Source organism: Loxodonta africana, chromosome 3 (assembly GCF_030014295.1).
Source record: "Loxodonta africana isolate mLoxAfr1 chromosome 3, mLoxAfr1.hap2, whole genome shotgun sequence".
Lineage (NCBI taxonomy): Eukaryota > Metazoa > Chordata > Mammalia > Proboscidea > Elephantidae > Loxodonta > Loxodonta africana.
In genome coordinates, this window is record NC_087344.1 from 154,767,510 (window position 1) to 154,793,707 (window position 26,198).

The 26,198-nt window shown below is 38.8% G+C and overlaps 1 protein-coding gene across 1 annotated transcript; it reads right to left on the minus strand.

Moving 5' to 3' along the window:
- Positions 1-292: 292 nt before the first annotated feature.
- SEC22B (SEC22 homolog B, vesicle trafficking protein) lies at positions 293-24,796 on the minus strand. Its single transcript, XM_003409625.4, has 5 exons — positions 24,520-24,796; positions 17,336-17,445; positions 13,971-14,131; positions 11,431-11,577; positions 293-7,731 (listed from the first exon to the last, which is right to left on the minus strand). Exons 1-5 carry the CDS (start codon positions 24,592-24,594, stop codon positions 7,577-7,579), a joined length of 648 nt encoding a protein of 215 aa, XP_003409673.1. The 5' UTR covers positions 24,595-24,796; the 3' UTR covers positions 293-7,576.
- Between the last annotated feature and the right edge of the window lie 1,402 nt (positions 24,797-26,198).

Genomic DNA, 26,198 nt, shown 5'->3' on the forward strand with positions numbered 1-26,198 from the left:
GGAGTGCGATTGCTGGGTCATATGGTAGTTCTATTTCTAGCTTTTTAAGGAAATGCTAGATCGATTTCTAAAGTGGTTGTACCATTTGAGATTCCCGCCAGCAGTGTATAAGTGTTCCGATCTCTCCACAGCCTCTCCAACATTTACTATTTTGTGTGTTTTGGATTAATGCCAGCCTTGTTGGAGTGAGATGGAATCTCACTGTAGTTTTAATTTGCATTTCTCTAATGGCTAATGATCAAGAGCATTTCCTCATGTATCTATTAGCCTCCTGAATGTCTTCTTTAGTGAAGTGTGTGTTCATATCCTTTGCCCAATTTTTAATTGTTTTTTTTTTTTTTGTCTTTTTGTGGTTGAGTCTTAGCAGAATCATGTAGATTTTAGAGATCAGGTGCTGGTCAGAGATGTCGTAGCTGAAAATTTCTTCCCAGTCTGTAGGTGGTCTTTTTACTCTTTTGGTGAAGTCTTTAGATGAGCATAGGTGTTCGATTTTTAGGAGCTCCCAGTTATCTGGTTTCTCTTTGTCATTTTTAATAACGTTTTGTATTCTGTTTATGTCTTGTATTAGGGCTCCTAACGTTGTCCCTATTTTTTCTTCCATGATCTTTTTCGTTTTAGACTTTATATTTAGGTCTTTTATCCATTTGCAGTTAGTTTTTGTGCATGGTGTGAGGTATGGGTCCTGTTTCATTTTTTTTGCAGATGGATATCCACTTACGCCAGCACTATTTGTTAAAAAGACTATCTTTTCCCCAATTAACTGACACTGGGCCTTTGTCAAATATCAGCTGCTCATATGTGGACGGATTCATATTTGGGTTCTCAATTCTGTTCCATTGGTCTATGTGTCTCTTGTTGTACCAGTACCAGGCTGTTTTGACTACTGTGGCTGTATAATAGGTTCTAAAATCAGGTAGAGTGAGGCCTCCCACTTTGTTCTTCTTTTTCAATAATACTTTACTTATCCGGGGCTTCTTTCCCTCCCATATGAAGTTGGTGATTTGTTTCTCCATCACATTAAAAAACGTTGTTGGAATTTGGATTGGAAGTGCATTGTATGTATAAATGGTTTTTGGGAGAATAGACATTTTTACAATGTTAAGTCTTCCTATCCACGAGCAAGGTATGTTTTTCCACTTATGTATGTCCCTTTTAGTTTCTTGCAGTAGTACCTTGCAGTTTTCTTTGTATAGGTCTTTTACATCTTTGGTAAGATTTATTCCTAAGTATTTTATCTTCTTGGGGGCTACTGTGAATGGTATTGATTTGGTGATTTACTCTTTGATGTTCTTTTTGCTGATGTAGAGGAATCCAAATGATTTTTGTATGTTTATCTTGCAACCTGAACTCTATTGAACTCTTCTATAAGTTTCAGTAGTTTTCTGGAGGATTCCTTAGGGTTTTCTTTGTATAAGATCATGTCATCTGCAAATAGAGATACTTTTACTTCTTCCTTGCCAAACTGGATGCCCTTTATTTCTTTGTCTAGCCTAATTGCTCTGGCTAGGACCTCCAGCACAATGTTGAATAAGAGCGGTGATATAGGGCATCCTTGTCTGGTTCCCGATCTCAAAGGGAATGCTTTCAGGCTCTCTCCATTTAGGATGATGTTGGCTGCTGGCTTTGTATAAATGCCCTTTATTATGTTGAGGAATTTTCCTTCAATTCCTATTTTGCTGAGAGTTTTTATCATGAAGGGGTGTTGGACTTTTTCAAATGCCTTTTCTGCATCAACTGTTAAGATCATGTGGTTTTTGTCTTTATTATTTATATGTTGACTACATTGTTTTTCTAATATTGAACCTACCTGTATACCTGGTATAAATCCCACTTTGTCATGGTGGATTATTTTTTTTGATATGTTGTTGAATTCTATTGGCTGGAATTTTGTTGAGGATTTTTGCATCTATGTTCATGAGGGATATAGGTCTGTAATTTTCTTTTTTTGTGCTGTCTTTACCTGGTTTTGGTATCAGGAATATGCTGGCTACATAGAATGAGTTAGGTAGTATTCCATCCTTTTCTATGCTCTGAAATACCTTTAGTAGTGGTGGTGTTAACTCTTCTCTGAAAGTTTGGTAGAACTCTGCAGTGAAGCGGTCTGGGCCAGGGCTTTTTTTTGTTGGGAGTTTTTTGATTACCTTCTCAATCTCTTTTTTTGTTATGGGTCTATTTCGTTGTTCTACTTCTGAATGTGTTAGCTTAGGTAGGTAGCGTGTTTCTAGGAATTCATTCATTTCTTCTAGGTTTTCAAATTTGTTAGAGTCCAATTTTTCATAGTAATCTGATATGATTCTTTTAATTTCAGTTGGGTCTTTTGTAATATCACCCATCTCGTTTCTTACTTGGGTTATTTGTTTTCTTTCCTGTATTTCTTTAGTCAGTCTGGCCAATGGTTTTTATCAATTTTGTTAATTTTTTCAAAGAACCAGCTTTTGGCTTTGTTAATTCTTTCAATTGTTTTTCTGCTCTCTAATTCATTTAATTCTGCTCTGATTTTTATTATTTGTTTTCTTCTGGTCCCTGACAGATTCTTTTGTTGCTCACTTTCTATTTGTTCAAGTTGTAGGGACAGTTCTCTGATTTTGGCTCTTTCTTCTTTACGTATGTGTGCATTTATCGATACAAATTGACCTCTGAGCACTACCTTTGCTGTATCCTAGAGGTTTTGATAGGAAGTGTTTTCAGTCTTGTTGCATTCTATGAATTTCTTTATACCCTCCTTAGTGTCTTCTATAACCCAGTCTTTTTTCAGCAGGGTATTGTTCAGTTTCCAAATATTTCATTTCTTTTCCCTGATTTTTTTGTTATTGATTTCTACTTTTATGGCCTTATGGTCTGAGAAGATGCTTTGTAATATTTCGATGTTTTGGATTCTGCAAAGGTTTGTTTTATGACCCAATATGTGATCTATTCTAGATAATGTTCCATGTGCACTAGAAAAAAAAGTAACTTTGCAGCTGTTGGGTGGAGTGTTCTGTATTTCTGTATAAGTCTATGAGGTCAAGTTGGTTGACTGTAGCAATTAGATCTTCCGTGTCTCTATTGAGCGTCTTACTGGAAGTCCTAGCCTGCACTGAAAGTGGTGTGTTGAAGTCTCCTACTATAACTGTGGAGGTGTCTATCTCACTTTTCAGTTCTGTTAAAGTTTGTTTTATGTATCTTGCAGCCCTGTCACTGGGTGCATAAACATTTAATATGGTCATATCTTCCTGGTAAATTGTCCCTTTAATTACGTAGTGTCCTTCTTTATCCTTTGTGGTGGATTTAACTTTAAAGTCCATTTTTAGACACTTTTTTATGGTAAAGAAATACCTTTCATCAGATTTTGAAGTTAAGCACTGTTAGACATTTAAATGACCAGACTTATGTACAATATGTGAAATATTTGTAAATTTTGATACTGTGAGATTTCTTAATTAAAACATGCTGTGCCACCTCAAAGGCCAGTGCAGCAGGGATGGAGGTTTGGGGACCATGGTTTTGGGGGACATCTGAGTCAACCGGCGTCATAAAATCTATTAAGAAAACATTCTGCATCCTACTTTGGAAAGCGGCGTCTGGGGTCTTAAACGCTAGCAAGCGGCCATCTAAGATGCATCAATTGGTTTCATCCTACCTGGATCAAAGGAGAATGAAGAACACCAAAGACACAAGGTAATTATGAGCCTACGAGACTGAAAGGGCCACATAAATCAGACTACATCAGCCTGAGAACAGAAGAACTAGATGGTACTCAGCTACTACCGTGACTGCCCTGACAGGGAACACAACAGAGAACCCCTGAGGGAGAAGGAGAGCAGTGGGATGGAGACCTCAAATTCTCATAAAAAGACCAGACTTAATGGTCTGACTGAGACTAGAAGGACCCCCGCGGTCATAGTCCCCAGATCTTCTGTTAGCCCAAGACAGGAATCATTCCCAAAGCCGACTCTTCAGACAGGGATTGGACCGGACTATGGGATAGAAAATGATACTGGTGAAGAATGAGCTTCTTCGATCAAGTAGACACATGAGACTATGTGGGCAGCTCCTGTCTGGAGAGATGAGAGGGCAGGGGGGTCAGAAGCAGACCGAATAGACACGAAAAATAGAGAGTGGAGGGAAGGAGTATGCTGTCTCATTAGAGGGAGAGCAACTAGGAGTATATACCAACCAAAAAAGCCAAACCCACCACCGTCGAGTTGATTCCGACTCAAAGCGACCCCATAGGACAGAGTAGAACTGCCCAATAGTTTCCAAGGAGCGGCTGGTGGATTCAAACTGCTAACCTCTTGGTTAGCAGCTGTAGCACTTAACCACTGTGCCACCAGGATTTCCAGGAGTATATAGCAAGGTATATATAAATTTTTATGAGAGACTGACTTGATTTGTAAGCTTTCACTTAAAGCACAATTAAAAAAAAAAAATGTTGTGCAGTCCCTGGGTGGTGCAAACAGTTAAGCCTTCAGCTGCCAACTAAAAGGTTGGTTGTTTGGATCCATCCAAAGAAGCATCAGAAGAAAGCCCTGGCAATCTACTTCTGAAAGGTCACAGCCATTGAAAAGCCTATGGAGCGCAGCTCTACTCTGAGACGCATGTGGCGGCCATGAGTCAGAACCGTTTTTTTTTTTTAATATTGTGCCACTATAACCAGAAAAGCTACTTGTAAGAACGGCGTCTTCACTTCTTACTCGTTAACACGATCCCCAACCCTGTGCAAACTGGCTTCTGTTCCCACTTCTCTGGAGTATTAAGTTCCTGGTTGTTAAAAATTCAAAATACATTTTGGGGGACTTATTTGACCTCTCGGTGGTATAGTCCAGTGCTTAATAGTGGTTAAAAGCAAAGACTTTGGACTGCCAAATTGCCTAAGTTCAAGTCGGCTCTAACCACTTCCCAGCTTGGTGCCTTTGGGCAAATTTCTTAACTTTTCTGTGTCTCAGAGCACTATTCTTTGTAACGTTTCTTCATTCATAAAATGGTGTGAAGAGTACTTACTTTAAACAGACAATGTGAGCATTAAATAAGCTCCCAATACAAAGAAAGCAAGATGTAAGCAGTAGTTATTATCTGGCACCTCTGACCACTCTCAAAAATTGCTTAAAATGTCTCCTGTGTTTCATTTTGCCTTTGATGGCTCCTTAGATTCACCGCCCTACTTCTAGGCTTGTTCCTCTTTAATATATCTTTACATTATGGCCAGAGTAATCATTGGAAACTATAAATCTGATGCCATCCCTTGCCACAGCCATTATTGTAGTCTAAACTCCTTGGCATGGGAGACAAGTCCCTTTATGATAGTGCACCAGCCTCCTTCTTCCTGTCTTCTCACCTCCCTATGTTCACCCTCAGAGTTAAGCTGAACCAAGTCATTACACTCCCCAAAATGTGCCTCATTCTCTCAGCTCATGCCTTTGCACATGCTACTGACTCTGCCTAAAATGTCCCGTTCTCCTTCTTCTTTAGAAAGTCTTCCCTCACCACACTCCTTCCCAAAAGCAAATTAGGTGTCCTTTCTAATGTGCCTCTATAGCACTGTATTCTACTTGAGATGCCTGTTGGGCTGCTGACACATTTCACCTAGTCAGATCTTCCTACTATCTCCTCTAAAGAACAGAAGTAGGAGCCTTATGATAGCCTTGTTTTCGCATTTGTCTACCTCCACAATCTTAAAGTATTTTCTTATTCTTTTGTTTATCATTTCTCCCACCACTTCTCATTTTTTAATGAACCCATGTGTATACAATAAGTTAACTAGATAACAAAACTCCACACTGAAGTGAACATTCTAGAAGTATTTATTTCGTTGCTGACCATGAGGATGCAGCATGCAACTCTCGATGAGCTGCCACTCTTCATTCCTACAGATGCACCAAATGTGATGGTACCACTACTTAGGGTTCAGCCTTTCAGGGGCTTTTATTACCAACATTATTTATTACTTAGAGACAAAGCCTTTTAAGGACTTAAAAGCACTTACTCTCTATAAAAAGTAACTTCGTATTTCATGCACAAAACTCAAATTGGCAGATTTAGGCCTCAAATGGAAAAAGAAATCTTTTTATTTTAGTTCTGTAAATTATCAGGAATATAATAAGCATTTCTCCCTGCCTTATTATAAGCAAGAATTTTTTCTCTACGAGGAATCAGGGCAGTAGCTTGGATGACCCCTTAGAGTTAGAAAATTGCTTACTAGTTAAAGTTCTTTTCAAAGATGTTGAGATAAGTTGGCTCATTTTCTTATATAATGTAAAGAAATATCTGCAGTATGTATAGGACTTAGAGGTTATATTGTAGAACCTTGTGATAATGTTCAAAAGGCCTATTCTCACCATTTAAAAAATTCTACCTCAGAAGGTAAAGGAAATCCCCATTATCCCTGAGCAAAAAAGGGAAAAATCATAGGTACTTTTGTTAGTTAACAGAAGCCACTGTAAATGAGTTACCTGTCTCTAGAGCATTCTTAGAAAATTTACATTAACTGAAACAGGAGTAAGGTGCTCTGAAAGACTTGCTTATATAAATCTATGTAGTAGTTTAGTAGTTCCACAAAAACTTTAAATTTAATTCACTACACAGCTGAACGTTTCCCATTTTGAAATTTGAGACTATCCTGAGAGGATGTTTATGGGACATGAAACTATTGGGAACAGGGGAATTTTTTAAAAGTTGGCAAATTATGGCAGGAGGAAAACAAAGAACAGGAAAACCGTAGTGGGGAAAGTGAGGAAGGGGCTGAGCAAAGCTGTAGTTACGAGCTGGGTCTTTCTTCTCATTAAGCTAAGTGCCTCTGACTCTCCACATGCTATATGCTCTCTTATATTAATATAAACCAGATGGTGAAAAATAAAATTAAGACTGTCCCAAACTAAGTCTTTTGTTTAAGGAATAAATGACAGAAAACATTTTAGCTTCTTAATCAAGGACTGCTATAATACAATTCAAGGCATCATAATATAATTCATTTAATCCTAAAGCAATTGTGCAATAGCAAAATATCATAAAAGGAAAGTAAGGGTTAACTTCCTACAGGGGCCAATAGACAAGTTTTGTGCAGCACAGCAATTAACCTTCACATACTGGAGTCTTGTTTGAAAGACCATCAAAAAGTCAGTTTAGAGAAAATCAGAAATGTCACCAACAAAAGGAATGTTGATTAGAATCAAAAACTTCCCATAGGGCTGTCTTTTCTGAAGGAATTTCAGAATTTCGCTAGCAAAGGCTAGTTAAGCCAAATCTCACTGATGGCTCCATTACAGAATGAGAATGTCCCAGTCAGTGCTGTTTAAAAAATACAAAACACTGGGAGGGAAAAAACAAAATGAAACAATCTACTGTTCCCTAACATATATGGCTTAGCGCCCAGAGAAAGCCTCTGCCCCTAAAAGAGACTTCCTACCTAGGGTTAAGCGTCATTAAATGAGGTGTGACCTTTCATTTTCAGGACACAACTTTTCTTGCAAGGTCTTTAGAGGCAGAAGTTCCACATGGGTTCTAATGTGGATTCTAATACACATCCCTGTGAGCTCAGCTTCCTGAAAACACACACCTGCCAGGTTCTACGTTCTCCTTGTCAGGGACCGGATTCGCTAGTTCACAGCCACCAGAACCGCACATACACTATTAGCATGATGAAAAATACAGCTACTGCTGCAAGTTTGGCGTAAGTGGAACGCATGTTCAAGTACTTCGCATCCTGGCGGTATTTCTTGGACAGACTGGACAAATTGTTAGCCTTTGAATCCAATGCTGTCAAAGAGGAAAAAAGGAAACCGTTAATTAGTCCCTGGTAGTATTGTATCAAAGTACTAAGACATAAAAAGAATCAAAATGAGTGACACTATATCAAATAGGCAGTTAATTATAGAGGGCTATTTATTTAAGCAAAAGTTTCATTATTATTTTTTAAGTAGTGTAATGTATCTTTTCTTCATCCTGTCAATATTCAACCTCAGAAAATGGCTGTTTCTTGTTTGGACTGAAGCACTATGCTTAAGAACTTCGTAAGCATCAATTATTACCTGGTTCTTCTACTCTCCTCTAAAACACGGCTTAAAACCTGTCTCCTATGTTTCATTCTGCCTTTGAGGGCTCCCTAGTTTCATCTAAGCACTTTGCTTTAAAAGAATTGAAAAATGGCAAGCAAAGAAAAGAAATAGAAGGAAAGCAATGCCAAGGAATAGTATCAAACTTAAAATCCAAATCCAAACAATTATTAATCTTAATTTATCATTTTTATTTTAAGGGTAAGGTTACATACTGATTAGCTTATGGTTTTGAAGCACTGTAAAATCTACGATACACTTTAACATTATCAGATCAAATTATGTTCAAACTCTCGAGGCTGTATAGTAAGATGGGTAGGAGCACAGACTCTGGCCTCAGGCACTCTTTGATTCAAGCAGCACCTGCACCTGTCAAGTCATTTAACCTCTCTAAGACCCAGTTTCTTCATCTATAAAATGGGGATAATAACAAAGCTACATCTTAGGAGTGTAGATATGTATGGATGCATGTAAACTGAGTGCAATGTCTGTATGTAAAAAACACTTGATAAATGTTAGCTGATGATTTTGATATTATTATAATTGTTATCATCTTCACAATCTTTTAATGGTCTAAATAATAATCACGCATATTTTTGAAAAATGATAATCCATATATGACAAGACTCAGGTAACCAGAAAATTCAACTGACCAGATACTGAGTATTAAGCTAAACCTCAGTGGTGGCTGCTACCAAATTCTTAAGAATCTCCACATAGTAAAGATTATTATGAGGGTAAAGCTATCAGAAATCACATTTGAACAGATACAGGAAAGCTGTATTGTAATTTAAAACCACCACCAATATCTGCTGTTAGAAACAAGAACAATTCTCAGTTTGACATAAATGGATTGTGATCAAATTTTTCACTTCTTTATAAATTTTTGAAAAACTATTCTGCAATCTGAATTTGTTTATTCTTCCTTAAAGAATGCTTTTGGATCACTTGGAGTTGCTCAATAGAGTTTGGTTTTGATTGGGCAATGTAGTATTACTTAACAGCATAAGCATGGCAGCCACTCTTAAATTGGCAGCTGGTCTTGTGAGTAAGAAAAACACCTCGTCACACAAGAAAACAGTAAGGGGGTGAGAACAACGTAACGATGCTGCAAGGAATTGATCTTTTTAGCCAATCTACTAGAATGTACACTCCAGTTGACAAGGGTTTTTAATTACTGTGTTCACTGGTATATCCACAGTGCCTAGAACTGGGCTTGAGTCAGTGCTCAATACATGTTTGCTTGAGTCTGAATCTGCTGAGAATAACTGGGCAGAAGGATAATTATGAGATCATAGAAAAGAAGTAATAGTTAAGATAATTCCACTACACAGGAACATTTTGAAACACATGAAATCATAAAGACACAGCTACTGCTTGGAGAAGTCATTTAGCAAATATTTAGGTTATAGGCACCTTGAAAAGTGCGAGAGGACACAATGATGATCAAAGCATACATGACCCCTGCCTTTGTAGAGTTTATAATCTAGTAGGGTGACACCTAAGAATGGAAAAAACCACCACAGCTTAAAAGAAATTGGTTTATTTAGGTAGTAAAAAAGAGCATAATTTGATCTTGCTGAAAAAACCCACAAACACTAACTACTCTTGGGTCTTAAATGCAAAGTAGGCTAACTCTAGAACTTCAGAAATGAGAAAGAGAAGAAGGCATAAAAGATGGGTTCTGATTGTGTAAAAGCTTAAAGAGGAAGAAAACATTCCTTGAAGTTGATTAATCTCCTCACTGCCCCTCAAATATGCTTTTCCCTTCCACATAAAATACTATTCTCACTCCTGCCTAATCTAATTTTAGAAAATCTCTCCTGTTCACTTCACATTTCTCTACTTCCCTCTACATTTTTATAACTCTTATTGTCTAAATATCCATTGAAAACTATCATATACTGAAGACGGACAAAGACTGTGGAGGCCGACAGGTTACGAGCAGTGTGGCTCTTAGTAAGCTACTTAACTTTTCTGAGCCTCTACTTCATCTGTAAAATTGGTTTGATACCACCGACTTCACACGGAATTATTAAAAATAAAATAGATGTAAAGTATCCCAGCATATTGCCTAGCACAAAGCAACTGCACAATAGATGTTTATTCCCTTATACTGTCTATTAATTACTCTGTGAGAATGTTACTTATCGTCCCAACAAGACCAAGCTACTTAAGGGTAGAAATATCTTCTTCATTAATCAGCATATCAGCTTTGTAGCAACTAGCAAAGCACTAGAAGAGAATCCTTTATAGTGTTGATTAACTGACCAATATATAAATTTTAAATTAAAAAGAAATCCCTATGCTGGTCTACTTTATATCAGGTAAAACAGGTAGAAACTTTAAATCTGTTACAATGAAAATTTACATAAACTCACACACCCCAAACTGATATTCAGAGTATGAAGCTATATGCTGGGATAACTGGTGATTACCAACATAAGGGTTAAAGCTTGAAGTTTATAATAAAGAAAACTCCATTTACTAATGAACTATGTAGCAAGGCTGAATTCGAGAAATGCTCATTACAGTATCTATTTGTGACTATTACTGTGAGAGACATAAAAGATGTATATGAAATAGGTACAAGACAGATAAACACTGTCTTCAAAGAGCTTGCACAACCACAAACAGGTAAAACATACATGTGCAAATATTTATATATATATACACACACACACACGATTATGTGCTAAAAAACATTATGTGGCTGAGTGCTGCTAAGAGTTTAAAGGACAGAAGAATTGAAGCCATATGGGTTGTAAGGATCAGGGAAGGTTTCTCTAAGGAAGAAGTTCTTGTCCAGCATAAGGTGAGAATAGATCATAAAGGATGGTGAGGAAGCTGACCTGGCTAAGACAGGATGATTGTGAACATTCAATAAAACACAATGCCTTGCACGGAACAAGCACTCAATGAATGAATGAATGAAAAGTTGAGACCAGACTGGATTTTATCTTGTCAGAGACTTTAAAGTTTTCCAGCAGAGGAATGCTCTGATGAATGTGGCATTTACAAAGATCCACCTGGCAGCAATAAAGTCTCTCAAAGAGGCTACTCAGGAAACCACTGCAATAAATCTTCGACAACTTCTTCATTCTTCTTTTCACTCTCCTTAACTTATACAAATGTTTCTGTACATAATTCACTTAATTTTGTAAATACCTTGGAAACAGTGACTGCTTCTGTTATGTATAAGTCCTTTACATTGCTCCAAGTCAACAAAAACTAATCATACTAGGGAAAAAATGTATAGTAGATGGTTTTTAATGTTATCTATTTCTAAGAGATGAATTCTTAATAGTGCTACACTCTCATAGCACAAAGTACCCCAAAATAAGCTATCTTGCATCATGGAATGAAACCACTTCTTCCTAAGACTTTTATTGCTTTGAGATACCTGAGAGTGCCTCTCCCCGTTGTAACACTTCCTCAATATTGGCCACCATGATCCTCTGCACATCTTGCAATTCAGTGTTGATGGAGCCAAGGTTTCTCCGAGCACGACTGTCAATGTAGAGCTTTTTGGTTTTCTGAATGAAGGTATCTAGAATGAAGAAGAAAGTGGCATGAACAACTTCTTTCATGCCTGTCAAAGTACTGAAGGAGGGAATTGGAAATCCTAAGTTTGGTCCTAGATTTGCCAATGTCCATGGTTAACCAAGCTCTTGGGTGAGTATCAAAACCTGGGCTTTAATTTCTTCATTTGTAGAATGTAAGCAAATAACTAGATGACCATTCAAGAGAAATGTCCTTTGTGCATCTCTGAATTATAAGTATTTGCTGTCAGGATCCTTACAGAAATTAAGACATGCTATAGCAAACCTGGAAACCCTGGAGGCACAGTGGTTAAGAGTTACAGCTGCTAATCAAAAGACTGGCAGTTTGAATCCACTAGGAGCTCCTTGGAAACCCTATGGGGCAGTTCCACTCTGTCCTACAGGGTCGCTATGAGTCGAAATCGACTTGATGACAATAGATTTGTGTTGTTTTTTTTTTATAGCAAACTTGGCGTAGTGGTTAAGTGCTACAGCTGCTAACCAAAAGGTCGGCAGTTCAAATCCACCAGGTGCTCCTTGGAAAATATGGAGCAGTTCTACTCTGTCCTATAGAGTCACTATGAGTCAGAATTGACTCGATGGCAACAGGTTTTGGTATAGCAAACTTTCCCGAAAGTGGAAATTTTCAAACTGTATTCTGAGCCCATTAGAGTTTTATTACTTAACTCTATATATTCCCTGAATGAAAGTATGCTGGCAATAATCTAGCAAGCTTATAGCCTAACATGTTAAGAGTTATATGGTCATTAAAAGGTTAAAAAAACACTGTCTTAAATAAGTCTTTTCTTTTGCACTCATCCCAAATTTCACCCGTTCTTAAACTTCAGGTTTTCATATTTGTATTACCTGAAGTTTTAAACTTCAGGTAATACAAATATGAGATAGGCAGTTACTTCTATAAAATTGCGGTCACATCCATCTTTAGCCCTGTATTTCTCAAAATTGTAAGAAAAATGAGTCATTATTTAAGAATATATTTTCAATGTCTGGTAAAAATCTTAAGTTACATGTGCTAGATACTTTTCACTTCCCTCTTCAGAGCTCATCTCCACCCTTCTGAGCCTGCTTTCTGCCTTGGGAAGCTGTCCTGTGTGGACTACATCAATGAGCTCTTTGCCTTCCAGGTTCCAGTTAGGTTCAGGCAATAGAGAACCCCACAGAGGGAAGAGAATAGACAGTTATGTCAGGGTATTTATCCTTCTGGTTCCTCCCTGAGAAGTCACCTTGGGCTGGCAGTATCCCTCTACTAAAGTTATTGCTCCTCTCAAATTGGCCTTCTCTATAAATTTTCTCCTTCCCAGTTCCAGAAACAGCTCCTTCTCCTCATCCCTTCAGGCCTCGGGATGACAATAACTACCATGTTATTGGCCTTGTAGTCCCCTTATAACCACTCATACCTTTGTATACAGTTCCTTAAGCTAATCTGAGCATATGTACCATCTATTTCCTGTGTGGCCCTGATATATCAGTCCTTTTTGGCGGGGGGCGGGGGGAGGTATAAGAATACTGTTTTTTTTTTTTTTTGTCTACAAAATAAAATTTGAAAAAACAGACATTATATAAATTATTACTTAGAGAGAATTTGTAGTTTAGAACACTGGATTTCTTTTGCTATATCTTCTCTATTTCTATTAAAAAGCAAAATGATTCTCTAATCTAGCAAACTGGAAACACTTTGGAAATTTTGAGAGTGAAACATATTCTCTTTTAACTAAAAATTCCAGTGTTGGAATCTGATCCTACTTGTCGTCACTTCCTGTACTTAGGACACTTCCTTTGATCTACTGCCACCAAATACTTTACCAGGTCTGGTCAGTGATAAGTCTTTCTATAATTCTATAATATGGACACACATGCTATTTATTCACGTAGTACGTGTTTCTCTCCAGTACCATATATCTTCTAGCATTTTTTTAAATTAGAGATTCATAAAAACAAAATACCATTCTGTCTGAAGTTTCTAAACTCCAAATTCTGATCTCCATAAAATGACCCTTACTGTGAATGAGTGGCAGTGTGTATCTGTGCAGCATGTGTGTGCCGTCTGTCTGTCTGGGGGTTGGGGAAAAAAGACCTTAGCAATGATATGCCAGTCAAGTAGATCTTTAGGCACACATACTTGCCACACGTAACTCTAATGAAGAATTAAATGGAACAACAAAAAGGAGTAAAAGGCAGCAAGGTAAAAAACTAGAGAAAGTTACTTTTAAGAAGGAACCCTCATTCATTCAAACGGACATAAAGAGGGAGAATGGGAGAGGCAGCAGAATCTAAAATTTAAGTAAACTTCACTAAAAATGTCTCAAACTTATATCTGTGTAACAGATAGTTTCTCCATATTGTCTGATGCCATGATAGGTAAGTGGAAAGCAAAACTTACCAAACTCAATAAAGGAATAGGGTCTAGACACAGTGGGCACCTTCTTCCCATGCTGTTCATCAAACTCTGAGTGCAAATCTTCTAGGTAGGCAAAAGCCAACTTCTTAGGGAAGGCAGCTTCACACAAGACCAAGTAACACACACCCTGCTCAATAATGTAGCTGGAGAGACAAAAAAGCAAGCAAAAGTTTTTTTTAGAGTTACTGGACCTCTAACAGTTTGAATCAGACTCTCAGTGCCATACAAACTTTTGAAAATACCAAGCCTAAGCCTTTTGAGGCTGGCTAAATCAGAAAATCAATTTCACATCACAAGTGCTTAGTATTAGAAAGCAAGCATCTTTCACTATATTCCAAGAGGAGTATTTAGACATGTTTATTGTACATGTTTATTCTTTATGCAATTCCTAAACTATCTTAGTATCTAAGACTATTTCTTGAAAACTCTGAATTATAACTCCATCCACCCTTTGACTTTATAGATGGTAAACTAAAAAAAAACCAAACCCGTTGCCATCAAGTCGATTCCGACTCACAGCGACCCTATAGGACAGAGCAGAACTGCCCCATAGGGTTTCCAAGGAGCATCTGGGGGATTCGAACTGCTGACCTTTTGGTTAGCAGCTGTGGCTCTTAACCTCTACACCACCAAGGTTTCCTAGGTAGTAGGCTAGTATATATATATACTTAAACTTCTTCCAACCATAAAGAAAATCAGTGGAACTGAAAATTTTTGTGGATGCTGTTATGGATTGAATTGTGTCCCCCAAAAAGATATGTTGAAGTACTAACACTCAGCACTTGTGAACATTACCTTGTTTGGAAACAGGTCTTTGAAGACAGTTATCAGTTAATATGAGGTCATATTGGAGTAGGGTGGGTCCTAATCCCACCTGAGTTGTGTCTTATAAAAGAGAACAGACACAGAGAGTCAGACAGAAGAAGGATGGCCATGTGACTGCAGAGTGAGCTGAAAGCCAAGGATGGCCAGGTGCCATCAGAAACTAGAACAGAGGCACAGAACAGTTTCTCTCTCAGAGCCCTCAGAAGAAATCAACACGGCCAATATCCTGATTTGGACTTCTACCTCCATAACCGTGAGACAATAAATTTCTGTTCTTCAAGCAACCTACTGCGGCATTTTGTTGTAACAGCCCTTGGAAACTAAGAAATACCTAAAAGCTGGAGGTTAATGCCACAACATTTACTGGGTACAGAAAACAATGACCTCAGGACTAATCATACTCCTTAATTCCCAGGAGAGGAGAACTCTGTGCTAGCTGGAAGCTATCCAGAACACAGCAGACCTCCTTTTGTGATAGTGGGCTCCACGGCACTTGGGAAGGAGCTATATGACATGTCTGAGATATTCTTAGGAAAAAGGTTAGGCTACTCAGTGGTTTTTCAAACTTCTTTTTAGCCATAGTACTCTTTATTTCAGCAAAAATTGAAGACCAATATGGATAGCAGATAAAATCAGAGGTCCTCTAGTTTAAGGGCCCAAAGAATTGCACATACCCCCATTCCTAGCCTCTCCATGGTGGCTCCTGAGGCACCACAGGGCTATAAGAGTGTGGTTTAAAGGCTACTGTGTTTTATGATCTCTCTGCCCCTTAAGAAAAAATTGTACTGCCGTCTTATCTCTTGCTTGAGCACCTAAATTAACTGGTCTCCTTAAGTTTCGTCTACCTCTTGTAATGTCATCAGTCCTATTCCTAAAAAGTAAATCTGACCGTTTCACCATTTCGAAACTCTAGGGGGTTCCCTATTACTTATAAAACAAAATCATAGTCCTTGATATAGTATTTGTAGTCCTTCACAACAAGCGTAGGCTACATCCATCATGTATTCTAATACACCAAATGACATGCTGTTCTCCAATAAGCAGGCTCTTTTACATCCTCATGGACTTCTGTTTATGTTGTTTTTTCTAACTGTAATGTTCCTTTATGTATCTGGAGAAATCCTGTTTATTTTCAAATGCTCAATTCTACCATAATTTCTTCTGTGAAACTTTTCTGTATTCTCCCTCTCTATCCCCTTTCCTCAAACTTACCACCCACAGATGGGAACTTATTGCTTCTATCTGTCTGCTCCCAAAAGCATTTCATTCATTTCTTAATTATAGCACTTCTTGCCCTGAGGTATTACAGTATATTTGTTTGTTTATGTGTCTTTCTCTGCAAATAAGAGAATAAGCTCATTAAAAGGTAGGGACATTAACAGCAGGACTTAATTTAAGATCTCGCAAAGAATAAACCTTTAATAAAAAGCTCCTGGATAGAGATAAAGGATGGGGTGAGACTATGAAGATCCTAAAGGAACCAGACAAAAGAAAAACTCTTCTCAGTTTCATGAGAACTTTTCTAGATCTTTTGTTCCCTAATCCATGGTAGAGGTGGAGATACTCTATAATTAAGCACCTGCAATATTTTTCGGCACTGAAAAATGAGATTAATAGAAAATGTTTCAGACACTACATGAATCAATACCTTAGGAAATTTAATGTCCACTGTTTTCTTAACCAATAAGTGAGGGTTTCGTTTTTGTTTTGGTACACTCATTTTTTTGCGGGGGGGGCTTTTTATTTTAATTAAACAAAGCAGGTTCCTATCTCATCTATATTAACCTAGTATCTGTGTTCCTAAAATATGAAGGATTTAGCTAATCCTTTACTTCCCTCTGATCCTCCAGTACTCTTTTCCTTTTTAATCCTTCCTGTTTTATCACCTTCAAACTTGACCTGTATTAAACATTTAATACCAGTATCTGCAGATAATTTGAAATCCAAGAGTTTCTTTGATTTCTTTCTGTTGTATGCACTGTACTGACTGACTGAGATACTCTTAAATTATCTTTCATAATTTTCTTTTTTCTAAATAATAAGTAACACTTATTGCCTATTCCCTATGTGTCAGGCAAGCAGCTAAGTGATGTACATGGATTCCTTCATAATCCTCACAAAATTCTGATTGTTTTCCCTATGTTACAGAGGAAGCTGAGGCTTGGAGAAATTATGTTAAGTTGTTCACGGTTACATTGTTAGTAAACGTTAGCAAGGACACTAACCTACTAAGTGTCTGGCGCCAAGATGCTTCTACGAAAAGAAGTTATCTGTTATTACATGATAAGTACAGCATCCACTAGACACGTTCATTTAACAGAGTGAACTAGTACAAGCATGTTGAATAAATAAACTAAGATTTCAGTATTCTAGAATTACAGCCATGGGAGTTACTTCACGATGAGACTATTTTTAAAGTTACCTTTACTAAAGAAAAAAATCACTACCATTTTAATTAGATGTTACTTATACTCCTATATTGCATATTTAAATGATCATAAATATATCAGAATTATACTCACTGAAAAGTCATGGCTCCTGCTTCCAACGTACATCTGGTAGGGGACTGTTCATTCAGCTTTCGAAAGAGTTGCTTAGCCTGACTCTGATACTGTTGAAGGTCCCGGCCAGACTGAAAGAAGATACCTTCATTAAAGAATTTTCCACCAAAAAAAGCTGTATCGATTAGTGAGAAGCACCACGGTATTATGAAGACACTACATGAAAACATGAAAAACATGACGCACAACAGTAGATAAAACGGATGGAGACAATGTTGAAAATGCAACTACAGTGCCAAGAAAGAATACCAACATAGATGAGTGATTTTCAATCTTGGCTGCACACTAGAAAAACATTCTTCGTTTACAGTTTAATAGGATTCATTTTAAAATGTTTTCAAAGACTCATAAAAAAAAAGATAGTCTACTTCTAGAGCAAAAAGGAAGGCCTAGCCCACAGTTCTTCAAGAAAATTACGCTGGTTATTTACTAAGAAGCCAAAGTGTATACCTCAGCTACATTTAAGGCACTCAGCTTTCTTCCAATCCACTGCTCTTTCCACTGCTCAGCAGTGCCCTCCTCCCAGCTCATTTCCCTTGCACAGTTACCGGCAGATAAGAGCACATCATACATTGCACTCAGGAAAATCCTGGCAACAGCACACTGCTGAATCTCATTTTTACGCTTCACAATCAAACAAAATCTTCCACAAAGTGTTACAGTATGGTGCATTTATGCAAAACTAAATGTGTGCACCCGATTGTAAACTGTTTTGAGCATTATAGCTGCAACTAAGTAAAAGCGAGAAGAGTAAGGAGAAAGACTGGAAAGGTCAAATTTCCTTCCCTGCATAAATCTACTTGGTTCCCGAGTCTGGTTAGAAAGTTTAGATAGCAAGTCTAAACATGGAGAGATACTGTGTTGAATCCATCTGACTCTTGAGTTTCGATCATCCAACAACAGGAATTCAGGCAGCATGGGACTGATCCAAAATATTACCCGAATCAAATCAGTTCCTGAGTTTAGACAGCAAAAGTTAGGATAGTGGGGGGTACAGGCATGCAAGATGAAATAATAACATTCAGATGACAGGATTACAGGCAATATTTTTCTACATCATTCCAAGTGATTTCACAATTTAAAGAAAAAGAGAGAAAATGCCTAATGGAGAGAGAGCAGTGTCATTCCAAAAGGAGAAAATCATGCCTCACTAACGTACTAGATTCAAAGGGGAAAAGCTGTATGTGAAGAAGAAGCAAATAGACATTATATATTCATATGTTAATATTTCCCTATGGGCTCACATATTGAAAACAGAAACCTTTTGCCATGTAATCGAAAGGAATTATTTTATCTTGGAATTATTTATTTTGGATTGAAATACAGAAAACAATCTTCCTTCAGCAGGTGTTTAATAATTAAATGTCTAAATAGAAAGTAGTTTATGTAGTCATCCCTCGGTATCCTCAGAGGATTGGTTACAGGACTCCTGAGGATAGCAAAATCCAAGGATGCACAAGTCCCTTGTATAAAATGGTACAGTATTTGCACATAACCTACACACATCCTCCCGTACTTATACTTCAAATCATCTCTAGATTACTTATAAGACCTTACACAATGTAAATGTTATATAAATAGCTGTTATACTGTATTGTTTAGGGAATAATGACAAAACGCCAGGCGAACAATGCTCAAATGAGTGAAGAGAGACTGAAGCTCTGTGAAAAGGTGGGAGGCTACAGCAGGGGGGATGCCTACATATCACTTCATTCGCATGGATTCAGTGTAGTCCTCTGAACCCGGCAAATTCAAGTTTTTGCTTTTTGGAACTTTGTCTCCCCTGTCCCCCAATGTTTTGGTTCCAGAGTAGATTGGATCCGTGGATGTGGAATCCATGGATATGAGGGCCGGCGGTACTAGGTTCTCCCAAGGACTGGATCTGAGGCCTAACTTTGAGAAAGTACAAAGTGAAATCTAAAATTCTAGATAGCAAAACACTGAACTAATAGTAAAAACAAGAGAGCAATGGTCAAAGTGTTTAAGTGGCAGTGGAGCGAATGTATAAGTACAGGATAGTAGGATTCTAAACTCTACTTAAGGAGTCCCTGGGTGGTGTAAATGGTTAAGCATTAACCGAAAGGTTGGTGGTTCAAATTCACCCAGAGGTGCCTCAGAAAAAGGCCTGGCAATTTGCTTCCTAAAGGTCACAGCCATGAAAACCCTACTGAGCACAACTCTACTCTGAAACACAGGGCGTTGCCATGAGTTGGAAATGATTTGACAGCAACTGAGTTTTTTTTTTTTTAAAGTTATACTTAAAATGGTGAACTGGAAGTTTCAACATGGCTGGAGGTAAATAAGCATGAGGTGAACCCAGGAATTTAGGCAGAGGCCATTAGAAGTATAAACTTATAGATTTATCTTGTTCAGCACTGCCCTTATAGCAGGGATTTGTTATAATATTTCTATATTAACATTTAGGTATGTATGTATGTGTGTTTTTAAATATACACACAGCTTTATAAATTAAACACTTGTAACAGCTAATATAATACATATTAGTATTAATTTATTAAGCAGTACTGCTAATATGTTTTTGTAAGCTCCCAGTAAAGGAGAGTAGACACTATCATATACTTTCAACTAATAAGAGCTAGCGCACAATACCATACTTTCCTAAATTTGACTGGTACTTCCCAATTTGTTTGTTTTGCCAGTGCCATTATGTGATGTTCTGAAGAGATCTGACGCACAACAGTAGATATAAGGGATGCAGACAATGTTGAAAATGCAACTACAGTGCCAAGAAAGAATACCAACATAGATGAGTGATTTTCAATCTTGGCTGCACACTAGAATCACTTGGGGATTTAAAAAAGCTACTCATGTCTAATCTCCATCCTCAAACCAATTTAATCAGTATCTCTGAAGGTAGGATTCCGACACTGGTATTTTTAACTAATCACAGCCACAGATTTTTTTTTTAATAATTTTTATTGTGCTTTCAGTGAAAGTTTACAAATCAAATCAGTCTGTCACATACAAGCTTATACACACCTTACTCCACACTCCCACTTACACTCCCCCTAATAAGTCAGCCCGCTCCCTCCTTCCAGTCTCTCCTTCCGTGACAATTTTGCCAGTTTCTAACCCTCTCTACCCTCCTGTCTCCCCTCCAGACAGGAGATGCCAACACAGTCTCAAGTGTCCACCTGATACAAGTAGCTCACTCTTCATCAGCATCTCTCTCCAACCCATTGTCCAGTCCCTTCCATGTCTGATGAGTTGTCTTCGGGAATGGTTCCTGTCCTGGGTCAGCAGAACGTTTGGGGACCATGACTGCTGGGATTCTTCTAGTTTCAGTCAGACCATTAAGTCTGGTCTTTTTATGAGAATTTGGGGTCTGCATCCCACTGTTCTCCTGCTCCCTCAGGGGTTCTCTGTTGTGCTCCCTGTCAGGGCAGTTATCGGTTGTGGCTGGGCACCATCTAGTTCTTCTGGTCTCAGGATGATGTAAGTCTGTGGTTCATGTGGCCCTTTCTGTCTCTTGGGCTCATAGTTATCGTGTGACCTTGGTGTTCTTCATTCTCCTTTGATCCAGGTGGATTGAGACCAATTGATGCATCTTAGACGGCAGCTTGTTAGCATTTAAGACCCCAGACGCCACATTTCAAAGTGGGATGCAGAATGTTTTCATAATGGAATTATTTTGCCAATTGACTTAGAAGTCCCCTTAAGCCATAGTCCCCAAACTCCTGCCCTTGCTCCGCTGACCTTCAAAGCATTCAGCTTATCCCAGAAACTTCTTTGCTTTTGGTCCAGTCCAGTTGAGCTGACCTTCCGTGTATTGAGTATTGTCCTTCCCTTCACCTAAAGTAGTTCTTATCTACTAAAAAAATAATCAGTAAATAACCCTCTCCCACCATACCTCCCTCCCCGCCTCGTAACCACAAAAGAATGTGTTCTTCTCAGTTTATACTATTTCTCAAGATCTTATAATAGTGGCCTTATACAATATTTGTCCTTTTACAGCCACAGATTTTAAATATAAGTTTTTAGACTGTAGGTGAGCACCTTAAAGAGACTGGTTGAAGAAACAGATTGCAAAAACTGGCTGTCAGATAAAGGCTAGTACAAATTCTTTGACTTTATAAGACACAGTGTAAACATCCCCGCAACCTGAGAGAAAGTGACTAACAACTGTATCAACTAGAAGAAACTATGGCCAAAAGCATTCTATAATTCCAGGAATTTGCAAAGAACAAAGCAGTGGCTGCCAATGGATAACATTGGGGACATATCTACACAGGGATTATGGTATACCAACCAACATTTTACAGTGTGTTTCAGTTAGTGTTACCATTCCTGGAAACACAATGCTGGCACAATCTTTCTAGAAGGCAACTTGACAATACGTATCAGAAACTGTAACATTTTGCATATCTTTGTAAGCATACACATACATTATATATGTATTAATAATATAACTACAAATGTATACAAAAATAAAAACAAAAGTTCACTAATGGGATAGAGGACTGGTTTAAAAACATATATATACATTTATATAATAGAATACTATGCAGCTGTTAATATAATATTGTATAGTATTTAATGACATGAGAAAATATTTATTATATGCTGAAGTGAAAAAAAAAAAAATCCAGGGAAACAGTCCTAAAGTACTGTTTACTAAAACCTGTGAGCGCTGGCAGTCAGTGAGAACGCTCGACTTCATGCAGGAGACCTGGGTGTGACTGCTAGCCAAGGCGCCTTGTGCACGGCCACCACCAATGTGTCAGTGGAGACTTGTGTGTTGTTCTGATGTCAAACAGGTTTCAGCAGAGCTTCTAGGCTAAGATGGACCAGGAAGAAAAGCCTGGTGATCTATTTGTAAAAATCATCAGTAGAAACCCTATGAATCAGAATGGTCTTATGTGCAACCAATAGTGGGAATGGTGCAGGACCTGGCAGCGTTTCATTCTGTTGTGCACAGGGCTGACTCGACGACCGCTAACAACAACAAATACATATATACACAGAAATATAGCGTCGCTATGAGTCAGAATCGACTTGATGGCAATGGGTTTGGCTTTTTTTTTTTGGTTTTATACGTACAGAAAATTTAAGGCTATATGTTAGAATAGTTAGAATTTGAATAGGAGTTACAGGTAATCACCATTAAAGTTTTGGTCCTTTTGCTTGTACACATTTACTGAACTTCCTACAATAAGCATGAATTAATTTTGTAAGGAGAAAAATTACTCACTCATCCATTCCTGTTTATTGCATATTTGCACCCTGAGGATTATGTGCAATTCTGGTCTGTGAACTTTAAGGCAAAATGGAATTAGAAAGGATTCTTCAGAAATGAACTAATGAAATTAGTGAGTTCTCACTTTCTGCCAGGCACTGTTCTAAACACTTTACATAATTTAACTCATTTAATTTTCAAAACTACCCTATAAGGTGATGGAAATTATTATGTTCATTTTATAGATGAGAAGTTAATGCTGCTCAAAATGAGTTACATAAATAAACTTATTTAATCCTTGCCACTCCCCTATGAGGCTGATTAGAATTATTATGCTCATTTTATATTTGAGAATTTAAACTTCCCACAAGGACTTGGGACTAGGATTTGAACTTGAACCCAGACAGCCTGGCTCAGGAGCCCCTGCTTCTAAGCACCATGCTATACCCATTGCTGTCCAGTCGACTCTGACTCATAGCGACCTACAAGGCAGAGCATAAGGTTTCCAATGCTGTAAATCTTTACAGAAGCAGACTGCCACATCTTACTTCCAAGGAGCAGCCAGTGGGTTAGAACCACTGACCTTTCGGTTAGCAGCCAAGCACTTAACCACTGCACCACCAGGGATCCTTAGCACTAATGCTATACCACCTCTATAATTAAAATTGCTTTAGTGATAGTACATCTACCTTCTAGATGATGCCTCACCACTTAGCGTTAAATCTAATTCATAGGAAATGCTCAAGAAACCATGTGGCAGCTCTGTTCTAGATCTCCTAGGACAACATAATCACTGCTTTACAGACAAGCCCTTGGTTTGCTTTCATGATTAAAGTTTCTGTTTCTGTTCCCTATTTCATCTGCAACAGATTTGATGAACTGTGTATATGGTGTAACGGTAAGATATGTTAGTAATCCAATAACGGAGTAGATGAAAACGACTGAACAATGTCTGAAACTAATAGTATATTTAGGATCTGTATGTGTATGTGTGCCTGTGTATATATATATACACATATATATACTCACAAAAGGAACAAAGATTTAATTTGCCACACAATCACAGTACTCTTCATTGTTGACACCTAAGACTGCCGAATAACTAGTTTTATCAAATATTACCTTTTGCGCTTACAAGAATGTGTAGCTAAGTTCTTATCAGTTTTAAATCCCTGTTGAAATCGGCTGGTCAAAGGCCAGCAGCACCAAGAATCAACCAACCCTCTTACTCCAAAAAGCATTTAGAGTAAGTTGACTAACCAACCCTCAGTTACTGGGGAAGAGAGACTTAATCCTGCAAGAACCTACTACACTGAACTTCAACCAAAAACCCGCTGCCGTCCAGTGGATTCCGACTCATAGCGACCCTATAGGACGGAGGACAACTGCCCCACAGAGTTGAAGGAGCGCCTGGTGGATTCGAACTGCAGACCTTTTGGTTAGCAGTCGCAGCACTTAACCACTACGCCACCAGGGTTTTCACTGAACGTCGACAGGTGCTTGCTTATATTTGCCAATATTACCTCACCCACTTTCAAAAGGTGTCAGAAGCCAGGACAAAAATCAGGTACTACGGTAAAAGGAGTTCAAGAACTTAGAAACGAGTTGCTTTTTCCCAGGATCTGTCAGTCAATAGCCTTACTAGCAAACCGCAGAAAATTATAAGTCCTGAACTTTAACGAACTCCCAAAAGAGTTACAGTACACTGGGTGATCACATTCTGCCGAACCTATTCCTTCCCAACAGCGTTTCTCTAAAGAGAAACAGTTAACACAAAAATCTATCTCCATCCTCAAGAGAGATTTCCTCTCACAGATATTCTCTCTCCACCGCCAAAAAGATGAGGAGCACTCCAGAGGCGTCGGGGACGCCTGAGAGGGAATCCGATGGAGAGAGCAAGGTGCGTGGACGGGGACTGGGGGTCGCGCGCGTTTAGTAGTAAGCTCACCTGTTCGTCCTCCTGCATAGAGGCGGCCAGAGGAAGCCCGTCCGCCACTCGGGCGATCATCGTTAGCAACACCATCTTCACAGACTACAGGGACCCAACGTTGGCCGGGACGACCGTAGGCGTCGTCCTCACTTCCTCCGCTGCGTTAGCAGTTTACAGCTCTACCTCAGTTCCCAAAGATCCGGCTACTTGCGTCTCTGCCTACCGCTGAGGTGGCCGGAAACAGCTCAGGAGCTTTGCACTACCGGTCCTATGAATTGGCTTCCGATCCAGAACGACAACTACACAAACACTAGTTCCGCAGTAGCTCCTCCTACAGGTATAAACTCCCAAGGCCCCGCCTACTTTTCTGCATTTCGAGCTTCGAATTGGCCCCGCCTCTTGAGGTGACGTGACACCCAAACAGAATTTTCTGTTTCCTGATACTGTAAGTTCCGGCAGAGGTCTGAGAAGGAGAGTAGGAGCTAATGGGTGTTTAGAAAGTGTATATGAAGAAAGTGAAAATCAGATTATATGTTTTTATATTTAATATATATTTCTAGGCAGAGGTGTGTGTGTGTGTATGTGTGCGCGTGCTTTTATGCTGTATCTCTAGACCTTTGAACAGTTTTTGGTAAGAGTCAATACGTATTTTTTGTATGTGAATAAATGAACAAATACAGGACCTCAGAGATCACCTAGATCACTCTCCCTTCCAAAAGCAGGATTCTCTGCAACATCTTTGGTGATCGGTATCCCCATAGCCTTGCTAGAACTTTCAGGAGCCTGGCATTCATTCCTTATTGGAGCCACCTCTAGACAACGTCACTTGAGCAGGTGCTCCCATCTCTCTGTGCTTTGCCGCTCCACCTCTAAAATGGGAATAATATTATCTGCTTCTCAGGCTTTTTGTGACTGTTAGATGAGGAAATGTAGGTGCAATAGTTTTGAAAACTAAAAAGTTATACATAAGCTGTTTTTATGAGGAGCCCTGGAGGAAACCCTGGTGGCGTACTGGTTAAGTGCTATGGCTGGTAACCAAAGAGTTGGCAGCTCAAATCCGCCAGGCGCTCCTTGGAAACTCTATGGGGCAGTTCTACTCTGTCCTATAGGGTGGCTATGAGTCGGAATCGACTTGATGGCACTGGGTTTTTAAGGAGCCCTGGAAACCCTGGTGGCGTACTGGTTAAGAGCTACAGCTGCTAACCAAAAGGCTGGCAGTTCGAAACCACCAGGAGCTCCTCGGTAAACTCTATGGGCCAGTTCTACTCTATCCTATAGGGTCATTTTGAGTAGGAATCAACTCGATGGCAACGAGTTTGTTTTTGTTTTTTTAAGGATCCCTGGGAAGCCTTGCAACGAGTTGGAATCTACTTATCAGTAATGGTTTTTTTTTTTTTTTTTTTTGGTTTTGGGAAGCGCTGGTGGTGCAGTGGCTAAGAGCTAGGCTGCCAACAAAAAGGGTGGCAGTTGGAATCCACCAGCCCTCCTTGAAAACTCTATGGGGGCAATTCTACACTGTCCTATAGGGTCTCTATGAGTTGGAAGTGACTCGATGGCAATCAGTTTTGGAAGGAGCCCTGGTGGCACAATAGTTAAAGTGCTCTGCTGCTAACTGAAAGATAAATACCTACTACACAAGAGAAAAGACCTGGTGATCTGCTTCCTTAAAGATTTCAGCCTAGGAAACCCTATAGGGC